This window comes from Pezoporus wallicus, unplaced genomic scaffold, assembly GCF_028554395.1.
Source record: "Pezoporus wallicus isolate ANWC-B61680 ecotype Strahan unplaced genomic scaffold, APGP_CSIRO_Pwel_v1 contig_1438, whole genome shotgun sequence".
Classification (NCBI taxonomy): domain Eukaryota; kingdom Metazoa; phylum Chordata; class Aves; order Psittaciformes; family Psittacidae; genus Pezoporus; species Pezoporus wallicus.
This window is the reverse complement of record NW_026638681.1, coordinates 208807-231164: the sequence shown is the minus strand read 5'-3', so window position 1 is coordinate 231164 and position 22358 is coordinate 208807. Positions and strand designations below refer to the sequence as shown.

At 39.3% G+C, this 22358-nt stretch overlaps 1 protein-coding gene across 1 annotated transcript in view; it reads right to left on the bottom strand.

Annotated features, from left to right (window-relative positions):
- Positions 1 to 22358, bottom strand: part of MED14 (mediator complex subunit 14) — a 37753-nt gene that overhangs the window by 4316 nt on the left and 11079 nt on the right. The window contains exons 6-29 of the mRNA XM_057411892.1: positions 21806 to 21934; positions 21328 to 21435; positions 19727 to 19859; positions 19036 to 19186; positions 16722 to 16833; positions 15967 to 16092; positions 15041 to 15119; positions 13316 to 13475; positions 12718 to 12912; positions 12005 to 12139; positions 11537 to 11613; positions 8651 to 8811; positions 8230 to 8376; positions 8051 to 8142; positions 6745 to 6897; positions 6268 to 6537; positions 5084 to 5239; positions 4408 to 4519; positions 3638 to 3769; positions 2440 to 2622; positions 1551 to 1786; positions 880 to 1059; positions 572 to 679; positions 9 to 134 (exon numbers count right to left, since the gene is read on the bottom strand). Coding sequence (XP_057267875.1) covers positions 9 to 134; positions 572 to 679; positions 880 to 1059; positions 1551 to 1786; positions 2440 to 2622; positions 3638 to 3769; positions 4408 to 4519; positions 5084 to 5239; positions 6268 to 6537; positions 6745 to 6897; positions 8051 to 8142; positions 8230 to 8376; positions 8651 to 8811; positions 11537 to 11613; positions 12005 to 12139; positions 12718 to 12912; positions 13316 to 13475; positions 15041 to 15119; positions 15967 to 16092; positions 16722 to 16833; positions 19036 to 19186; positions 19727 to 19859; positions 21328 to 21435; positions 21806 to 21934 — 3461 coding nt within the window. The remainder of the gene's footprint in view (positions 1 to 8; positions 135 to 571; positions 680 to 879; positions 1060 to 1550; positions 1787 to 2439; positions 2623 to 3637; positions 3770 to 4407; positions 4520 to 5083; positions 5240 to 6267; positions 6538 to 6744; positions 6898 to 8050; positions 8143 to 8229; positions 8377 to 8650; positions 8812 to 11536; positions 11614 to 12004; positions 12140 to 12717; positions 12913 to 13315; positions 13476 to 15040; positions 15120 to 15966; positions 16093 to 16721; positions 16834 to 19035; positions 19187 to 19726; positions 19860 to 21327; positions 21436 to 21805; positions 21935 to 22358) is intronic.

The window sequence follows — 22358 nt, the reverse complement described above, 5'->3', positions numbered from 1 at the left end:
CTACTTACAAAAAACAACATTTTGGATTTCAGCACAACAGCAGGTGTTCCTGGAGGAGCAATTGGTGGTGCACTGGGAGGAATTGTTAAACAAAACTGCACATTCCATTTCAGCTGACTTGCCTGGTCAGGAAACTGTTAAGAAACAGCAGCACAGAGAAAGACCAGCAAAGGTCTCACATCAGTGACATACATGGCGATGAACTAGGGCAGTGTTAGAAAGTAGAATGTGTCCCTCCAGCTAAACTTGCAGATGCTGCCAAGTTTCAGAATGACTCTGAAAAAACTGAGCATAGGGTAAACAAGAATACAATCAGAAAGATTCCAGCCAGCTTATGTATGTGCCTATCACGCAGTCATGTGCCTGAGGTTTCTCAAAATCATCAGTTTAAAGGAGAAATTCTGAGAGTTTCCAGGAAGGCTAGTAGTGAAACTGAAACTTCTTTATTAACACCAAATAACATATATATAAATTTAGAGTAATGTATGTGTTTATAGATAAAGATACTGCACCTTTTATTTTAAAATATATTAACCAAAGTTGGGTGAACTAAATAGAGGAGTTAACTTACCAGCTCAAGTTTCATTATGTGTACGCAGTCCCTGAGGATATGCGTTGGAGCCCCTAGTAATTTTGTGAAGGCTATTAGGGTGTTTGCTTTAAAAGGTGGTCCTGCAACCTAAAGAAAGACACTATTTAGTACTGCCTATTTAGATAATAGCTGTATCATTTGATATGGTAACCAGCATGCACAGCTGTTCATTTTATATTCTGCAGGCCTTACACATGGTCAATGAAAATCAACAGTACCACTCAAAACGGCACCAGAGATTAAAAGTAATGCACATAAATTGAAACAGTTATGATTTGAGTACATACCCTTGTTTCAAAGAACTTCTCCAATACTTGTAACTCCTCAGATTTCCACTGTCCTGTGTTTTCAGGTGTTACTTTCAGTTGCAAGGTCTGATTGGTTTTGGGATTGAGAGCAACCCTGCACTTCAGTGCCTCTGTCTTAAACATAATTACACCTGGTTCATTGGAGTTTATTAACTGTAGCTGCATAAAAGGAAGCATCACATTTTATCAGTAATTCGTAAATAGCATGTACATGCACACATTCATGTCCAAGACTGTAGTGATCAATCTGCCCTCTTTACAGAGAGAAACAGGTGATAGTTGTATACAGGCAAAATTGCCTTGAGAATGAAGTTTATGCAAGATTTGGCTTCCTTTTCTGTCACTGAATCATTGCCAAAGAAGTGAAGAGGTTCACACTGTCTGTCCCAAATCCTAAAAGCAACATTTATGACTGAGTAGTTCAGTCAGTGTCAACTAGTAGCTAATTTCACTGACACTCCTGCTAAGTAATGTCATCCACAGTAACCCTGTGGCTGCTCTAGTTAACTCCCAATGGACATACAGCAAATACTTATTATATATGAAGCATTTCAGTTTGTGCCTGATTTGAAAGACACAGAGTACAGAAGCATGAAGAACAGCTGTGAAATCATACTCACAGTTCAATATTAAAACAACCTAAATCATACCGTTTCCTGTTGTATGATCCTCTGAAGATGCCTCCTCATAATAACTGATCCAAGGAATCGCTCAAGAGGGGAGCAAAGATAGCTGCCAGCTAGTCCCGGTACAAGCCCAGGGGTAGGAGAGGGCAATAGCAGAATATTCAAGGCACTGTGGGTGAGGATTGTAGGTATGGATGCAGCCCAAGAGCGCTGAGGTAGTTTACGAGGTGGAGGCATGCTGGTTGGAATAGCTTGGGAACCTATTGACAAGGAAAAGGTACTTGTAGTAAGGAAGTATTTCAGCCATAGCATAAGGTAAGTGTTCATTTTATTTGCCATCACTATACAAGCAATGAGTTCTCTCAGCCAAAGCTTAATCCTTCCTATTTAAGAATTTGGCTGCCTAGTGATATCCAACAGACAGACAAAGAATTAGTGTTTCGACCCTCCACCCATGCAGAGAATCTCAGTAACACAAAAATCCTACTCCTTTTTCCTCTTTCTGCAAAATGCCAGCAGATAGCAGGCTTGTACAACAAACTCAATGAGATGCAAAGATGGCTAAATCAGTCATGCAAAAGCAGCATAACAACTCTGTGATGTGAAAAGTCAGTATCTGGGTAAGCAAATAAGCCTGTCATTGTTTCTATTCCAAAGAATTTTCTCTTAATCACAGAGCTCAGTAGCTTAAGACTCACTTCTGCAATGCACCAAGAGGTATCAATCCTGCTGTATGATTTAATTAGTTTTCCAGTTTGAATTAGGACAGAATTAAGGCTTCATTTCATTAGATATTTAACTGCACAAGGCAGTAAGGGCCGTTAGGCTGATGCACAAAACGATCAAAAAGAACAGAACTAGAAATGTTAAACATTAGTGTTTCACAGTCTTAACACTAATAAAAAAAGCTTACTTGTTCCAGCTCGTGGGGAATGAGAGGCATCTGGGACAGGCGAATGAAGGGAAGGGTTGGCTGGTGACATTCCAGGCATCCGTGCTGCTGGTGATGGACCAGAGACCTGAGGAGATCCTGGCCAGTTCCCTGCACGCTGACTGGGCGACATCATAGTGTATGGTGAGCTTGGGTCTATCGTACCTACAGATGTTACAAAACTATTATTATTTTTTAACAAATTACAAGGTTTTGTAATGTAGAAATCTAAAAAAGGCTTATCAAAATCTGTAAAGCACAGAAGTGATATATATAAAAAAAAGTGATATAAAAAAACCCACAAAATACAGAGTCAAGGTTTTTCTGGTTGTATTTTTTAAAAAGTAAAATATAATTGAATGTTACAGCAAATGGGCCTGTTCAACATGTAACAGGTTCTAAACTAAAAAGAGCTCTTGCCTATAGACCTGAACTTCAACTGCTCCTTAGGCAAATGAAAGCCTCAGCTAGACCATTCCTTATCTATTCAGTATCTTGCAGTTATCTCCTCAGAAGTAGCTTTGATTTTGTACTCTGCTACACAGACTGATCAGAACAAGCTTCTTAAACAGTCTGTTGTACATCTATCTCACTTTCTTCACCCTGACAGTTAAACTGGTGTTCTAAAATTACAGTCTGAATTGTTCATTTATTGTGATCTATGGAACGGTTTCCAATGCACTGTGATTATAACAAACAATTGTTTTGGCAACTTTCCAAAAAAACTTAAAGGTGACAACCAAAAAGCATGTTACTCACATACAGTCAAACCAGCAGGACTCTGGACAATGTTTTCAAAAGGCATTTGAATTTCTAACCTGTTCCAGTAACTTTTCCAGGAAATGTAAGCAGTGAAAACACATTAACTAATCTAACAAGAAACAACGCTGATTAAAAGCTGCAGCCATTGCTCTGCTACAAGACCACATGGAATTTCCCCACCTTAGTAAGCAGGAAAGATGACTGACAGTCAATTTTTAAACTGTTAGGAACACTTTAATGTGCCACGCAGCCACTTTTGATTACTGCTAAGGCTTACACCCACACATATGAAAACAACTACTTAAGCTAATTACAAAACCAAAGTCTGCTCTTAAGGACTTAATTTCAAGAAGCAAATCTGCTCCCTGTCACTAATATATACACGTGCCAGTAAAAAACATGTCAGTAAAAAACTCACCATGTGGGCTGGCAAAGTTAGCTGTCTGTCCCATTGTGATTCCAAGAGAGGAAGGTGAAGGAGTTGGACCAAAGGATGCTGGTGATGGTGCTCTTAAAGCTCCACTAGGTGAGCTTGCAGCATGCAAGTTTCCTAATCAAGACATCATATCACTCAAATTAGAACAGAAAAATGGGAAATGTGTAATTTTTCTTTTCTATCGATTGCCACAGTTATCTCCTTTCTTTTTTGGAGATAGCAAACATGATTCACAAGAATTTAGTTTGCACTCAAAGGCTTTAGTTTGTACATGCATAAGCGTTATATTGTCCAGACTGATTCACTGCTCAAAGGAAACCTTCCAAGATATTTGGCTTCAAGAATGGCATTTCCCCCTGCCCAGCCATTCCTCAAATTTAAGTATTTTCAGCTGTTGTGTGTAACAGCTGGGAGCAGAAAGCTTTGGTGTTGAAAAGCTTTTCTGGAGAAGCATGTATTTAAAATTAACAGCTTTTGATCTGAGCAAGTTGTAAGCTGTAAGAACGAAACAGTCCCAAATATGACACATTTAAAGATGAGTTTCATGGATTTTTTTTTTTGTTTGCTTTAGCTTCAAAATGTAACTTTCCAAAACATGTATGGCAAGACTTCGCTATTTTTCCACAATATAAGGTGCATTCTCTTGGCTAACTCGGAGCCAAACACAGCTCAAATAACAAAAAAGGCATGCACAAAGAGCTGCATTTACATTTCCAGCACCTGATTAGCATATAAACTCTCAGCCACCTTACCTGGTGACTGTGTGTGCATCATAGATGGAGATGGTGTTACTGTGTTGTGATAGGAGGTGGGAGGTGAAGTAAGAGGGTATGCTCCTGATGCTCCTGCCTGTTTTGCAAATGGCTGAAATTGTCAACACAGAACAACAAAAATTTTGATCATTTTGTACTACAACTAAAGTTAAGTACGTGCACACTAATGCTAATGAGAGTTTGGTCCCCACCTATGAAATCTTACAGGTCCATCAACATAGTAGCTTTATTCTCTACACCACCTTGTTCAGTGCTCACTATTTTTGCCAGTGAATTTTTGCAGTTTCTCCTCAAGACATAACACCTCTAACACCTCACTTCTTTTATCTGCCACCCCATAACAGCAAAGCCTCCTGACTCCCCCTCCCATCTTTTATTTTAAACAGTCATTTTCCCTCCCCTCAGTCCTTTTCTCCTAAAGCAACAAGTCTCATGTGACCTTCCAAAGCTGCTGCTCATATGCTATGGGCTATTTACACTGGAATGAGAAATAGCAAAATAAATTAATACGTTTTGCCACAAGCAGAATTCCACAGCAAAGCAGTTTTATAGTCTCCCTTTCTGTTTTTTACTCCTAATCTTTTTAGAACTGAAGTTCTTAGAAACCTGCAGTTGTGGAAGACAATAAACATTGCTTATTTTGGCTGGAGGGTACCTGTTGTTGTGGTTGCTGCAGTGGCTGCTGGGGTTGAAGCTGCGATATCAAAGAATCCATCATGTCTCCTCCAATAGGAGAAGGCGGGTTATCATCTTCATTTACAGATCGTCTTCGTGCATCCTGATTGCTGTCAACAAACATGTTCAGGAATGTCTGCAGAAAAATCACTTTTGTTAGCAACTCCCCATTTAAATGTTATTACATAAATGAGCAAAGTATTTGATGAGCTTTAATACTGTCTTTTATCAGCTACAGCATGTAAGAAACAGGCAGGTCCCTAGAACTAACTACTAGGGGGCATTCATTATATGCAGTATGAATAGTTTACAAAATAGTTCAGTTCATAAACAGAGCTTCTCAGTGGATATTTAAACTTAATTCCCTTACTCTTTTAATTAAGGGGCCATCTTGCATCACCACCAACCAAGACACTTTGCTCATTAATATGAATTATCTCTAGTCATATACCAACGTTTTTTTTTTTTCCTGAAAAATAAAGAAAAGCCTACCCCCAAAAATAGCCGTTTCAGAACAACTCAGCAGTATCCAGAACCTACTGAGCTTTTGTATCAAACCTACAACTGCCCTGTTTGGGTAAGAACGTCCAGGGTGCCTCCTCCATAGTGTTCTGTTGTATCCAGAGGAATTTCCCCATCCTCCTGAAATACTTCTGCCTTTACTTTCCCAATTTAATTCACTTATGCTTTCCACTGGCATCTATAATCCCCCTCCTCTTCCCATTAACCTTCCATTTGGAATTCATCAAAAAGCTGTTTAAGATCAGCTACATGCATTATCAGAGAATGAATATTCAGTTGCAACTGTCAGAAAAAAAAAACTAGCAAACTGTACTGTTTCACAATGGGTGCCACTTTCCAATAGTCCTGTAAAACCAGCACTGTTACAAGCTGTCCCCAGTTAAGGTATTCTGTCAATGGGATTTTTTTCAGGAGAAGCAAACCAGTAGTGTATTCAGAAGAAAAGCCACAGGCTCCTGCCACACAATGACAGAAGCTATTTTAAAAGAGAAGTTTCTGTCTAGGACTGCAGCTCTTCACAAAAAAAAAAGTTCCACAAAGCTCTTCACAAAAAAAGTTCCACAAAGCTCTTCACATCAGACCCATACTTCCTGTTGGAAGCTCATTTGCTTACAATATGCCAGAAAATACAGAAACGGTCACCTTTAATCCAGGCGCAGGGTAAAATCCTTCAACTATTTTGCTGTTGTCAAAGAGACTGTATGCCCCATCACGTATCGCCACAACACCACGGCTCCGGCAGTAGATGTCGATGCAGTACATATTCCTAAACGCCAGCCTGATATGTGTGGGTGACTGTGGCAGAATGGAGAAACACTGATAGGCAGTGTTGGTGCGCTGAGTCAGACCCAGCATGGGCACAGTTGGAAGTTTGTTGATGGCATTTAATGGAGCCTGAGTGTCAAACAAAACCTGAGAGAGAACAGACATTGAGAGATCAAGCAGCTTACTTTTGAGTAAAGGTCAGGGAAAATGGAGACGTGGGGGGGGAATACATCTTTCCCACGCCACCTTCTGCAAGTGAGATCCATAAACAGTAACACACACATGTAATTTCAAAGAGAACAGTTTAATCTGAATTATATTGCACTTTGATTGAAACAAGTTTTAAAACCTTACCTGTAACAACTGCATCACATTTGGTGTTTTATTAAACATCTCCTGGAGCTGGTGCAGAATCGTGTTGTGACAGTTACTGCAACCTGAGTTTGGGCCAACAGTTCCCAGTGAAATGTGGAATTTCTGGAGTATGAAATTCCACTGAATGCTGATCTGCAATATTAAGAACATAAAATGGTCTTGGAAACTAGAACAATTATGAGGTTGTAACAAGAAAGCTGGTCTGCTTTAATTTTTTTCCTCCCATTTTTCATCAAACCTCAACAGATTCTTAATTTACCTTCCTCAAAAGTTGCTGAAGTTATGGGGAAAAAAATAGTGCTGTTAGCTTTAACAACCATTTAGCTAGCTGGATTGCTGGCAACCACAAAACTGGAGAACTATTTTAGCAAGTCAAACAGAAAGAAAAAAAGCCTTTTCTGCCACAGGCAAGATACAGAAAATTAAACTTGAGAGATTCATGCTGCAGAGAACTGATTAATGAGCTGCTGGGAGTGGACAGGTTTTCTCAGTCATATCACACAAAAATCAGAACTAGACATGCTAACATGTAAGGAAGTCACACGCAGAATCCACACTGCTACTCTAGTTACTTATTAACTGTACCAGTAAAATGCACACAGAAATACTCTTAAAAATTCAGCTTAGAATGTGAACACAAAAACCTTCCAGGAAGCAAATTTCAGGTGCATCAGCTACTTTGCATCATTTGCACACAAAAATATATTCTTAGTCTGACACATCTGCATTTACTTCCTCCTCTTCCTTGCCATTCAATGCAAGGGTGTGAGCAAGTAGTCAGTTAATTACAAAGTAATTAATAAGCTGTAAATTCAAATACTACAGAGTAAGCTAGAGTTCTAAACAAGAGAACAGCACCACTACAAAATAATGAAGGATCTTCTCTTTTGAAAGCAAAATACTACATTTAAAAGTCAAAGGACTTCTAAAGCAGAATTAGGCACTCAGCTTATATATATCCATATATCCCAGTACAGCAGTGACCAGCAGCAACACCATAAATTTATCAGAAAAGGGCTGCTACACCAGCTTTCATCAATCAGGGGCACACAACTGTCCTTCCCACAATTTAAAGCATCTTACACAAACCCTCAAAAATTCTGAACACGTTGTAACCTAGCAAATTAGCAAGCTGGCACACTCTCCTGCTCTCTTCTACATTCATCAATATTAATTCCACAGTCGCATATTACAAAGACATATTTTGCAGCAGAATTCTGAGAACTCTAGCCCTACCCATTGTGTTTTCACACATACATTTTAAGTGCACTTAAGAGTTACTTACTGAGCTCCCCTTGGTAGTTCCATAACAAAGGATAAGTTTTCGGTAATTGTAGATACGAACTTCTGAAAACAGGTTTAAGTGGTTGGGTATGTCTTTGAAGAAAGGAGGCAAAAGACAATGAGAAAACCACAGTAATCTGTAAACACATAATTTTCATAAACAGAAGGTGATTTCTGTACCTGGGAGGGACCGTGCAAACTCCAGGACACATTCATACAGCCGAGCGATACTGTTCCAGTCATTAAGGAATGTCTCAACAACTTTGCGACCTCCAACTGGTTCAGACAACTGGTTTTCATACGTCAGGTAAACATGACGAGTTGGTCCTACAGTGTGAGGAGATCGTAAATACTGATTAAACTAGAGATTCCTAAACTGTGGTTTATAGTCTACGAGTGAACTGCAGCAAGTGACCAAGAAGTATATTTAAATAATGAAAGTGCATCAACTCAGCAGTCAAAATTTTTTTTTTCAGGTACATTGTGTTTTATTAGAAATCTTAGGAGCAGACAGTTGTCCAGTAACTCCAAAACATTACTGGAACAGACAATGTAAACTACAAAGAAGCAAAATGTACCAGTTTTCCTAAATAAAACTTGCCTTGCTCCCGAGATGAAGTGCTATTAAGTGGACAGTTTGCAAACACCAGCTCAGCCACCCATGTGCGATTATTTCTACCTTGTAATCGGAAAGTGCAATCAAGAAGAGATCGGTCGAGAGCCTTCTGTGTTTCCTCGTTTACACCTTTACAGGGAGGAATTCTATTTATGATTAAAAAAAAAAGCGCAATTAGACACAGTACAGTTCCAAAACTAAAAATACTACCCTCCAACATTTCCTGAAGGACTTCCAAGTCTGGACATGAGAGAATGAACAAATCAACAGCAAAGACGGCTAGACTGCATAGTGAGATATCCTATTCCTCTTCAATGACTGCAGTAAGCGTGTTAGGAAAGCACTCTGAGTTAAGACCAGTTTTTATATGGATCTCTTGAATTGCCCTTATCTCCTGGTGAAGTAAAAGCACAACAATATAAAGCTTTTAAACAGAAAAACAAGACAAAAAAGATGAAAAGTGCACCCTCAGCAAATTCGCCAATGACACCAAGCTGTGTGGTTTGGTTGATATGCTGGAAGGAAGGAATGCCATCCAGAGGGACTTTGACATGTTTGTGAGGTGGGCAGATGCCAACCTTAGGAATTTTAACCATGACAAGTGCAAGGTCCTACACCTGGGTCAGAGCAATCCCAGGCACAGCTACAGGCTGGGCAGACAAGAGATTCAGAGCAGCTCTGTGGAGAAGGATGTGGGGTGTTGGTCAATGAGAAAATGAACATGAGGCAGCAGTGTGCACTTGCAGCCCAGAAAGCCAACCATATCCTGGGCTGCATCAAAAGGAGCGTGACCAGCAGGTCAAAGGAGGTGATCCTGCCCATCTACTCTGCTCTTGTGAGACCTCACCTGGAGTATTGTGTGCAGTTCCGGTGTCCTCAACATAAAAAGGACATGAAACTGCTGGAACAAGTCCAGAGAAGGGCCACAAGGATAATCAGGGGACTGGAGCACCTCCTGTATGAAGACAGGCTGAGAAAGTTGGGGCTGTTCAGCCTGGAGAAGAGAAGGCTGCGTGGAGACCTCCTAGCAGCCTTCCAGTATCTGAAGGGGGGCTATAGGGATGTTGGGGAGGGACTCTTCATTAGGGACTGTAGTGATAGAACAAGGGGTAATGGGTTCAAACTTAAACAGGGGAAGTTTATATTGGATAGAAGGAAGAAGTTTTTTACTGTAAAGGTGGCGAGGCACTGGAATGGGTTGCCCAGGGAAGCTGTGAATGCTCCATCCCTGGCAATGTTCAAGGCTGGGCTGGACAGAGCCTTGGGTGACATGGTTTAGTGTGAGGTGTCCCTGCCCATGGCAGTGGGGTTGGAACTTGATGATCTTAAAGTCTTTTTCAACCCTAACTATTCTACGATTCTATGATTCTAAAATAAGTAAGTTCTATGGCAACCTGAATTCAAGAATGTTTGCCTTCTAGAACAAGCAAGTGCAATGAATGACCTGGCAGTTACCTTAGTACCCACTAATTTATTCATATCCCAGTGTGAGAATCAAACTCAGTGGACAGACTAAATAAAGCTTAAATAAAAACATCCCACACATTTTCAAGTCCCTTGAGAATCTATTCAGAAACTTCACATACCACCCTTAACTTCAGCTCACAATTCTCGGCACTACTCTGTTCATATGCAAAATTAAAAAGGTAGGGCCTGGTGCATTTAGAGACTGATGCCTTTATATCACTATACATTTCTATAGCACGAAAGGATTTTACTCTAGAAGTTGTCTTTGAAGTTTTGTTTTTTGTTTTTTAATATGTTTTAAACTGATATAGCCTGTTTTACTTCATAACATAATAAGTTTAAGTGATGAGGCTTGACGCAGGCTCACAGAAGTATGAAAAACTGGCTGGGCAGCAAGGTCCACTGCACTGTGGTCAATAGTTGTAGATGCAATTAGTGGCTGGCTGTGGCTAGCATTCCTCAGGGTTACCAGAAGCCAATACTTAACTATTTCAATAACCTGCACAATGCAAAAGAATATCAAGTTTGTAGATGATGCCAAACTGAAGGGAGCACTTAACATGCTGAAGAACAAGGCTTCCATTCAAAGAGACCTCAAATGGGTGGAAGAAAAAGTTAACAGGAACCTCATGAAGTTCAACAAAAATAATGCAAAGTCCTGCACTTGGGCCCAAATAACCTTGAGCAATAGCGGTGTGGGGACTGACTGGCTGGGCAGCAGCTCTGCAGAAAAGGAACTTGGGGCCCTGGCATACAGACTGAACAGGAGTCTGCAGCATACCCTTGCAGCTGCAACAGACCAATACATCCTGGGCTGTATTAGCCAGGCAATCAAGTGACTACCTCTCCTCTAGTAAGCATTTGAGATTGCTGTGCCCAGGGAGGGCACAAACACCCTTGAAGATTGGAAAACACAGCTGATCAATCCTGCTTTGAGCAGAAAGTTGGTCCAGATCATGTCTTTTTTTGGATTCCTTGAATTTTCATTGGCAGCATCACATACTGGTAGTTGTCAAATAACATACAGAGTATGTAGGCCTCTGATCTGATCTAAAATTGCAATTACATGTTGAAGAATCATCACCGTATCTTCCTTAGCACTGCCTTGATTTTAGGATTGAGGACTGCCAGACTGTTTTTAGACTTTCCCAGTTTAAGCTAATGAAAGAAATTATAGTTGGCTCTGTGTCTACTCTTATTTTCTTTTCTCTAACACTGCTTCATATGAGAGTGCAAGACACACAATTAAAAAAGACCCACAAAACAAAACCCCCCAAAACCAACAAAAAATCCCAAACCAAAATCCCGCCTGATTTTTTTTAATGTTACCCTCCAAACAACCCTTTCCTTCTCTCAAGCATGTGTACAGTAATAAAATGAACACGCAGGAGCATATTCTCTTACTTTAGTAAACGTATTGCATGGCTGAAGCCATCTCCTTCTACTTGCACTCCCTGGTGAGGAATGTCCATATTAGATAACTAGGAATGAACAAGAAAAATGTTATCCCAAGCAAAAAGTCAAACAAATTAACTTTTCAAGGATTCCCCGACCACCATCACCACCAAGGGTGACAGATGTTTCACATTTTCAAGCATTAGAAATCCGAAAGAGTCTATGCAAATCTGGTATAAAGCTGTCTCCCAACCCCTCCCATGACTGTCCTTCATTCTCATTTTTCCTTTTCTCTAAGTTTTTCAAGCTTTTTATGATGCTTGGTATTAGAGAACTAGCTCTAACAAGACCAGAGGAACCAGGCTCAGCTGGCGGGGGAACACCAAAGTGAACAAGTTTGCTGAACAGGGGCATCTAGACAAGAGAACCAGGAGCAGTAGAGAGGAAGAAGGAAACAAGGTATTTTTTAACACATACCTCCATACGTAGCCCTATAAATGGCATATTTGTATCACACATGGCTACAATATGAGCTAGCACTTTATTGAAGGCACACATTTCTCCCGACCGTTTTGGTTTCTTAGGTTCTATGGAACATGGATCACCAGATAGCTAGAATTAAAATAAAGACAAAGGTACTTGCACATTTAGAAAAGATACCAGAGAATAATCTCTCTCATCCAAGTTTTAAATGAATCACACCCTTAACACAGTCTACTGAAAGGATCTGGTAATTCAGGATAGAAACAATTCAGTTGAAGTAATTTTAAAATTATGTCCTTCCTTAAAACAGTATTTACATATCACTAACCCATGTCAGGCTGACCCCAGAAGTTAACACTTATCAGCCCCTGCAAGTCTTTCATAGACTACACCTACACGGCACAAAGCGTATGACACAGATACCAGCACTCTGTATGCAAGCTACTCTTGCTACCTCTGCATATAGTGCTCTGCCTTGGCTCTTTACAACAGCTGACAAGGCCTGGCATGAATTAAAAGACAACTGTTTCAAAATAGTTTCCCAAGGTCTCCCTAGGGAAGCAGCCCAGAAAGTAAAGCTGTAATATAAGCAGGATGTAAGCCACACAAACTTTTGAAACACCACTACTAAAGCTGGTATTGATGCTCAGAACATGCGTTTAGCTTTCATGCTCTACAACTAGCTCAATGGCTTTTGAACCACATACCTTGCGCTTGACACCACTTTTCATTTGTTTCCCACTTTTTGTGTCTAATACCAGCTCTTCAATGTTTGGCTTGAACTGCTGTAGTAGAAGTGCAGTAGCAGGACTGTCATCTCCTTCAGCATAGCTCACAGAGAGAAAATAGTACTTATACTCTAGTTCTGTGGGGTTGCCAGGAACATCAAACATCTCTACAACCTATATTAAAACAGAACAACAAATTCAAAAGACCCTGAAGCTGAGGGTATGTCTGCATCAGTTCCTATCCTTTCCCTGTCAGAGAAAAGACACAAGTTTTTTTCAAGATATTAATACTGTGGCTAGGAAAGGGATCCAAGAAGAGAAAGATGATAAACTTTCAGGAAACATAAAGAGAATGGTTGCTGAGAAGGTTGCTGAGTAATTAAACTTTATGCCCCCTTCTCTCTATAAACCTGACTCCTTAAAAAACCCACAGAATGAGAGAAGGGAGTGAGAGAGGAGAACTGAGGATTACATTGGTGACTTGGTTCCTAATGACAGAGTTAACAGTGCAACAGACAAACTGTCTGGCATATCCATGACTGGAAGAAAAAGACAGAAGCATTTTTCAGCTACTTACAATGTAGTACTGTGGAAGGCGAGTGAGTTTGATAAACAATTTGTGTTTGGAAAGGTTTCCCACTGGATGGCTAGCATAATTAGCTAGTTGAAGAGTTTCATTGCTCACTGTAGGCAGATGCTTTATAGACTGTTTGCAACGTTGCTGTCCAAGCCAGAACCTTGCGTAGAAAGAAAGGCATTAGTACCCTGAGGCTGTTTTAAATTATTCTAGTATACTGCTGTTTAGAGCATTAGTGTCAAATTAAGTCAGTCATATTCTAAGTCAACATCTGTCATTGCTGCATAAGTTATACACAGAAAAATCACACAGATCATTTGTGAGAAGAGTTTGCATTTTTGTATTACTATGTCCATATCTTGTCTTCAGTTTGAGTAAAAGATAGCTGTTAATATAAGAAGAAAAGCCCTGAATTTTTTTGCTGAAAGAATGCATAAATTTTTATACACTACAATATGTAATTGCAATATAGAAAACAAAGGGACAAATTAAAACCCATGCAGATTACAGTTATTTTACAATTGGAGATCTTCAATTACTTTTTGGTATGGAAAGGAAAATCTTTGCCCTCATACACTGGTAAGCAATATAGTAAAAAGTAACTAAAGCTGGACATCACTTTGCATTATGTTATCAGCAAACTCATTCACCTGAGTAAGTTTGGACATGAAGAACCACATGCAAGACACCAAATTATTCTAACGTTTGGAACTAAACTTTGTTCTATTCTAATGGATTTTGGCTATAATGAAAGGCCAGAAAGCCTAGCTAAGCTTGAAAGGCACACAGAAATGTGTGGCTTGGTTCTTCAGTTAACCTTCCACTGAAGACAACAGGGGGAAGTGTGGGTGCTGAGCATCCCTCCATCATGACACACCATGTTTATTCTTGTAGACACGTTATAGCTGTCCTAAAAGACATTTCATGGATCTGTCTAGCTTCCTCAAAAACTGCAGCACTACCCAAGCAATTATCTCAAGTACATAATTTATAACAAAGGGAGGTTGATTAGTTTCTCCAGGGTGCCAGCACTTCATGCGTCATCATGCTTCTTTTAGAAGCAAAATTCTTCAAATAGAGGTTTCACCCTGCAATTAACTCAGAGTGCTGGGAATTTCCAAAATGACAGAGCAGGTGGAACTTAAGTTTTCATGTAGATGCAAACTGTATTAGTATTACTTGCTACAACCTCTTTTGGGAGCCAAATGTATCTTGTGCTTAAATCTCAGGGCTGTATAGAAGGAAGATTAGAGCTTTAAACCAGCAAGGGCTGAAGTATTAGCAGATAAACAGATATTATTTAAATCATCCTAGGCCACTTCCTATTTTTCCACTATATTGTAAGAAGGGAGATGTTCTTGCTGAGAAACAAGCAGTTCAGTGGTAGAAACAGGGTAGAGGAGATAGAAAATAAACATGAACACAAAATGAGATCCTCAAAAAGCAAGTCATCTGCTACTGACTTGAAGTGAAAATACTTCAGCAGAGTATGTGCATACCAATGCATGAGGCTATGCATAAAGGGGCTAAAGGAGGGCTACAGAATCACCTCCAAGCAAAACCAGAATTTCCCCACCCACTTAGAAGAGATGGAAAATAAGGTTGCTTAGAATAATGAGAAAGTATATGCCCTATTGTGTAAAATGCAAAGCCATAGAAGCGTGATCATCCCAATTACAAATATGGTAGGTCATTTTATGAAGACGAAGTGAACGAGTCACTTACTTGAGCTGCTGGAGACAAGGAATGATACGTTTCATATCATCATTAACAGACTTCTCTATGTCATCAAGTGTCAGTTGATCTGCAAGAACATCAGGTAAGTGAACGGTCTTAACATCTGCAGGTAAAAAAAACCTGACTTTTTTAATGTGTCTTATCTAATTTAACAATTAATCATAGAACAGCTCAGGCTGGAAGGGTCCTTGAAAGGTCATGTGATCCAACCTTTCATGGGAAAGTGAGCCTAGATGACAGATTATCTAACACCTTGACAATCTCTAGTGATGGGAACTCCACACACCCCTGGGGAGGCTGTTTCAGTGAATGACAGTTTTCACTGTAAAAAAATTTTTATATTGAGATGAAACCTCTCCTGGTGCAACTTGTAATTGTTGTCTCTTCTCTATGTGGCTCATTGTGAAGAGAGAGACTAATATAAAACAAATGACCCATAATGATTGTAAAACCACAGCAGTATGTTATTAGGCAAATAAACTGAAAGAACTCACTTTCCTTCTTTTTTTAAGTAATATGAAACCTGAAGTTAAGACTTCAACAGTTAACTCAAGATGTGTAAGGTCACATAATACAATCCTTAATCAGGCCCATATGAAATGACTGCATTCATTACCAGCACAACCCAGGAATCCCAAGTCACAAAGAATATGCATTGCAATGATGCCTAACAATATTTAGCCTGTTGTTCTTGTAAAACATACCAAACTGAACCGGTACTCTTCAGCAAAAAGATTCACTTCTCGGTTCCTTAAACTCAAATAGCTAGATGATGACTCCAATGGGATGTTCATTTGCATTATTGTTATTTACTTACAGAACTTTGCAGATTAACAGAATTGTTCACACCAAATTACTTCAGAATGAAAAATTTTTGTGAGATATTAAACACATCCTGCTTTATACCTACTTACCAACACCATACAGCATTAGTTGAAACATTCCAGAGTGGAGATCAACAAACACATGCAGGCACTCTGATCGACCACAAGGTTCCAAAATCGGAATTACAAGAGTTGGAAGAGCCGTCTCAATGAACGCTAAACAAAAATTTATGCAAATAAGGTTACACAAGATTCAAGCTCATCATATTAAAAATTAGTCCATTACAATCACAAACCCGGTTTGTTTTTATAGAAGCAATCTTCGCTTGCACATTATTACACTGTTAGCATAAATAATACAAGAATTTTTCTGTGAAAACAGTGCTAGTACCAAACCAACAAAAGACAAAATTTGAAGGAGGTTATTAATCCTTTAATATCCTTTAACTCAAAGAGTTAAAGGATACTAAAGATATAAGATCAACTCAAATCCCAACAGTTCCAACAACAGTTTAAGCAAAGTCTCATCCAAAGCTAGCTGAAGACAGTTCATGATATGCTTTCAATTCTGAACATGTACAAGTTTTACAGTAGACAACTTTTAACCCTTCAGCTCAGGCTATAATGCTCTACCAGGTTCATCTATTATATTGCATTTAAAGGTATAATTATTTTACAGTTATCAATACAGAACAATTTAAAGCTGCCCTGTTAATTCTGAACACATCTCCCTTTAGTTTAAATAAAAAACATGAAAAAAATCTGAAAACAAGAAACAGTAAGAAAAAAGGAAACCATTCCTAGGCACAAATACACTTGAAACAACTTCAGTAGAAAGCACATACAGTTGTCATTAATATTGTAGCTCTTAAGAATGGCTTTCAGCTCCTGGAGTTTTTGATGAGATCTTGCATGGACACTGTCTATTAGGAGTTTTTCTATTGATAGGTGGTCAATCTGTAAAAAAGGAGTGCACTTGAGCAAGTTCGAATTTGATGTGTAGGCTTTATGCACTAGCATGCTGGAACAAAGCTACTTCAGAATCACTTCAGAAAGAATTTGCTTAGAACTGTGGTGAACCAAGCGAACTACTAGCTTGAGTATTTGGATCACTATAAAAATACAACAAACTAACATAAGATTGTGCAGCAGGCAGTGGGAGGCTTTTTTACAGTAGACTAGAAGAAAATGCAAAAGAAAAGACATTTAACTATGCTATTACAGCTGCATGTGTAGACATACTTGTTCTGGATTAAGGCTGGAGTATTTTCCAATTTAGCATGCATCTGTTTATCCAGTTACAAGATAAAGAACCAAGCAACCCCCCCCCCCCCAAAACAACACTCTATTAGAATATGGTTGCCTCTACACAAACAAATATGTAGCTGTAACATGAAATACAACACACTAGTCTTAGTCCTGCTAACAAGGTAACCATGCAGCAGCAGCCACTACTAAACCCAGGAGTATCTAAAGGCTTGCATCTAGAGGCTGTTGCACTGTCAGTGCTGAAGCTTATGCTACCACTTATATTCACTGTAGCTTATTTGTGCAACTTAAATTAAAGCATTTGCATTTAAATCCATTCATATGACATATTATTTACACATTTTGAATAAACAAAGCTACAGATTACTACAAAACACTTCTCTAGTTAATATCACACTGCTTTGGAAACTTTTTAAGGTGAATTAAACTTGAATTTTATTCTAGCATGAGATACATGCAGAAGAAGTTTACACCACAACAGAATCATACAGAATTTCAGTACATGCTTTGCATATAGCAGAACGATCTTCCCCTGAAGATTAGCTTTCCAAAGCAAGGCCCTAAAAATTAAGTGGTTTTACATCCACAAGAGCATTTCAACTCAGCAGCTGCTATGAGTTAAATCTTCCTCACTATCAATTACACGTTCTATAGCTATATACAATTTTCAGTAGGTTAATGTATAATAACCTCCTTACACAAACACATTTATTCGTGTCACTGTTTTATACAGTATCTTAAATAGAAACAGTGTGCTATCTACATCATCACAGCTGAGATATTTCAAACACTAGAACAGAAGCGTAAATACCATAACTGATATTTTTTTTAAGCTCTGAGTAAATAGTTATAAAGGGAGTCAGCATTAACTTTGACAAATCTCAAATTTAGAATAGCTTCATATCTTAAACTACAGACTGTAGGCCTGATTCAGTGACTTAGATTGATTGCATCAGCTCCAGTAGAACTTCAGCAGATATTCTAGATAAAGCATATTTTCCTAGATTTAGCCATAAATACAGCACCTTCACTAAATTAACTGTGTATTTAGCAGCCTAAATGTGCTAATTTAGGTTATTAAATGAGTAAATTTAGTGTATGTTTACTATACTAATAGTAGAATTTCCACTCTACAAGTATCGTAAAAGGCTACTATGCTCCACTAAGTTTCCCACATGCCTCTGCAGCCCAAACATATGAAGTCTTTGCGTACACCATATAGAGACTTGTCTGTCAGACTTGGTAAACAGGACGGGCCAAGAGGCTCAAATACAAAGTATGTACAGCAGGTAAAGGCTATTGTCAGTAGAAAGTTCTGTAAGACAGGCCACATGATGTAATCTAGTTAGTAGTAGCGTAAACCCAACCTTCACCTAACACTTGCAACAAGCAAACTATGATAAGCTTTTCCGCATAAGATTTCCAAATCATAATGCAAGATTTTTGAAAGCTAATAGCACTACTGGGTTGCCAACTCTAGTGACATGGGGAAGCTGACTTTCAGAGGAAGTTTATGCAGCATCTCCAGGAAGATGGAGATTAGAGCCAGCTCTTCCCTTTTCTGTCTATAAAGCACTTCAAGCCAAAAACTAACCATAAGTGAAATTTTGTTGCTCTTTCCCCCCAGCCTCTGCATTCTGTCTCATAAGTGGTATATAACACACTGTGAAGTACGTGTAATTTTTAAGATTAAGTAAAGGCCAATTAATTTGTAACAGCAATTTCAGGTCCTAATATAAATACTAACCAACACAACCTAGTTGAACTGTTCACTAGAACTCTTAGAAACACCTCTTTAAATAGAATCAAAGAGAAACAATCTGACAGTGCAAAGGATTTTTATGGTTTTGATTTCTAAAACTAGATGCCTACTGCAAAACAAAGCTTTACCTTCATGGCTCTTTCCATCAGTTTGGAATCACAGGCTGGCAGTGGAGGCTCATGAGATATTTGTAAGGGTTTTGAGACATCAGTTTCATCAATCTTAATAGTGACCTTATGAACAGATGCAGTCCCTGTTTTCCTTCCAAGCACCTGTTGACTTTAATTAAAGATAATAATTAAACCATGTAACTGAAACAGTAGAAAATATGTTTTTCAATAGCTGATACTTGATTTTGAGAATTCTGGTTGAATATAAGACTGAACTGAAAAAAAACCCAAATTTGTTTAATTTTACATTTTAATGCAGAACTGCTGGTAAACTGTAGTCACATAAAGAAGTTTTAGATGGCAGCAAATTTAACACAGTCAGAAGATCATTAGGATTATGGTGGTTTTTTTTAATTTTATCAAGTGCAAGTCAAGCAATGGTAAAAGACTGACAAAGAACTAATTAATTTAGATGTTCATGTGAATACAAGCTGAGTTGTAAGTGTATCTTTTTTCTACTGTATGTTAATGTACATCACTCACTTCTCTGCAAGTCAAGCAACGTGTTTAGCTACTTAATTACAAAATTTAGGAGTCTCACATCAAAAAGAAAGTACATTTCTGGAAATTAAGGCTCAAGCTTAGCAAATGAAACCCCTCCTTTTATTTAATTTATCGTTTGCTAACAGCCCTTTTAAAATCAACTTACTTCCAAACAGAGAGTGAGAGACATTTCCCTGCATGATACCGCTCCACTTGCACAAGGTCGCCCCAGCGCTCCCGAATCAGCATTAGTGTTTGTGAATGCAAGACTTCCAACTGAAGTGCTAAGCAGAAGGAGTCTAATGAACTGTGTTAAGAAAGTAAGACTTTCCAAAGGTCTGTACACTACATAAATCCATTTGTCACAAAAATGGACAGCAACCATTGTGGAGAAGGACTTGGGGGTGCTGGCTGACAAGAAGCTCAACATAAGCCATAGTGTTTGCTCACAGTTCAGAAAGCCAACTGTATGCTGGGCTGTATCAAAAGAAGCATGACCAGCAGGTCAAAGGAGGTGATCCTGCCCCTCTGCTCTCAGGAGACCCTACTGGATCTACACAGTTCTGGTGTCCCAAAATAAGAAGGACATGGAGCTGCTGGAACAAGTCCAGAGAAGAGCTGGAGCACCTCCTGTATGAAGACAGGCTGAGGGAGTTGGGGCTGTTCAGCCTGGAGAATGCTGTATGGAGAGCTCATAGCAGCCTTCCAACATCTGAAGGGGGCCTAGAAGAACGCTGGAGAAGGACTCTTCATTAGGGACTGCAGCGACAAGACAAAGGAGATTGGGTTTAAACTTAAACAGGGGAAGTTCAGGTTAGATATAAAGAAGAAGTTCTTTACTGTGAGGATGGTGAGGCACTGGAACAGGTTGCCCAAAGAAGTATAAAATGCTCCACCCCTGGCAGTGTTCAAGGCCAGGCTGGACAGGGCTTCAGGTGACAGTCGTGTGAGGTGTCCCTGCCCATGGCTGGGGGCTTGGAACTAGATGATCTTCAGGTCCTTTCCAACCCTAGACATTCCATAAAAGTCAGACAGGATGCTGTCTGAAAACACACTAAAGTACTTATCCAGAGATACTAATCCAGTGTGTGTAAACATCAAATCTCTTATCTAAGGCAGGATGTTAGACAAGAGTGTCACAATAGTTTTGATTCATAGATTTTAGCTCTAATAATCTTTTAGGGAAAAGAAGATTACTAACAAAGAAATTTAATTCACCCTATAGTTACCACTAACCCGTCTCCCATGGTCACCCTAGAATAACATGATTCTGTTTTGTTTCTGCAGAAGCTGTTTCACTGAAAACTGTTTCTCATTGACAAAAAATATGCCCTTTGCATGTAGCAAATAACTTCCTGCACATGCTGCATCTCACCTTATTTTTCACACAGGTGCAACACAGTTAGCACATCATCATCACCTCAGTGCAGTTCTTGGCAGCAAGAATTGTCAGCTCCCATGCCCTCCAAGTCAGTACTGTACTCTGTCTCTGAAACAAGACATGCAGCCAGCCAGCTGCTGGTGGACTGACTTACCACAACCTGCTGTCCTGAGTACCAAACATCTACCTTTGTTGATTTAAGTGTGTGAAATCAAATTTTACATGCTGGCACCTGAGTATAACTGCTTCCAAGGCTATCATTTTTAGCCCACATCCAGATGTTTCCCCCTAGCTTAACAGGGAATCCATCTTCCTTGCCTTCCAGCTACTAGGAAGAGCAAGGCTACATTAAAAAGCTTATTCAGAAGCAGCTTTCAGAAGGATACGCAGACAGTTGTACATGTCCTGAAGTGGCTTTTCATCAGCAAACAGCCTTGACTGGACCAGCTGATGGATGAAGTTGATCTGCATGCTGTGAACCAAGGCTCGACCATCTTTCACGAATTAAAAAAAAACAACAAACAAAACCCCAAACCATTAGACATCAGGAAACTAGGCTTTTAAATAATTAAATGAATTAATAAATTGAAAAGAAAAAAATCCAACAACTTCCATACCAGAATTTCTAATAAAATAACAAAATCCTTGGTTTACTCTAGATATTTCAGACTACAACACTAACACAGTCTACCTTTGTTAAGGTATTAAAAGCATATAGAACAAGGTTAAAACAAGAATGGTATATACAGCCTTATTATCTAAGTTGTGATATGCAAAAGACCCAGTATAAGCAAGACTTATACAATATCAGAGATGAGCATGTTGAAAAGGAAGTGTTAACAATTGATTTTTTTTTTTTTTTACCACCAGTTTCCTTGTCTTCAACCAAGATTTCCAGTTTGAGAAGGCGCCAGGGGATGTCAGGGTCATCACCCATCACTGTCAAGGTGGCCTCAAACTCACCCTCAACTCGGAACTTCACACGGCCATTGGCTAAGGAAGAAAATAATGCTTTATTTCACTCAGTCTCTTAAGATCACAGAATCATAGAATGGTTTGGGTTGGAAGGGACCTTAAAGATCATCTAGTTCCAACCCCCTGCCATGGGCAGGAACACCTTCCACTAGCCCAGGTTGCTCAAAACCCTGTCCAACCTGGCCTTGAGATGCCTCAGAACATCAGTGCGGTAGTTTCCGGCACTCACAATGGATTACTGCCCTATGGTTTCTGCTCTGTTGCACCTGTTTCTGTGCAGCTCTGAAGATTTCACAGTTGCTTCTGCATTAGAATCTGTGTCAATAAGCAGCATAGACACATGTACCAAAAGGTCCTGAACAGCAGTACTTTAGTCACAATAACTTGTTAACACTTGTGCTACTATAAGACAGAGTAACACTGAGCTGAGTACCAGCCTGAC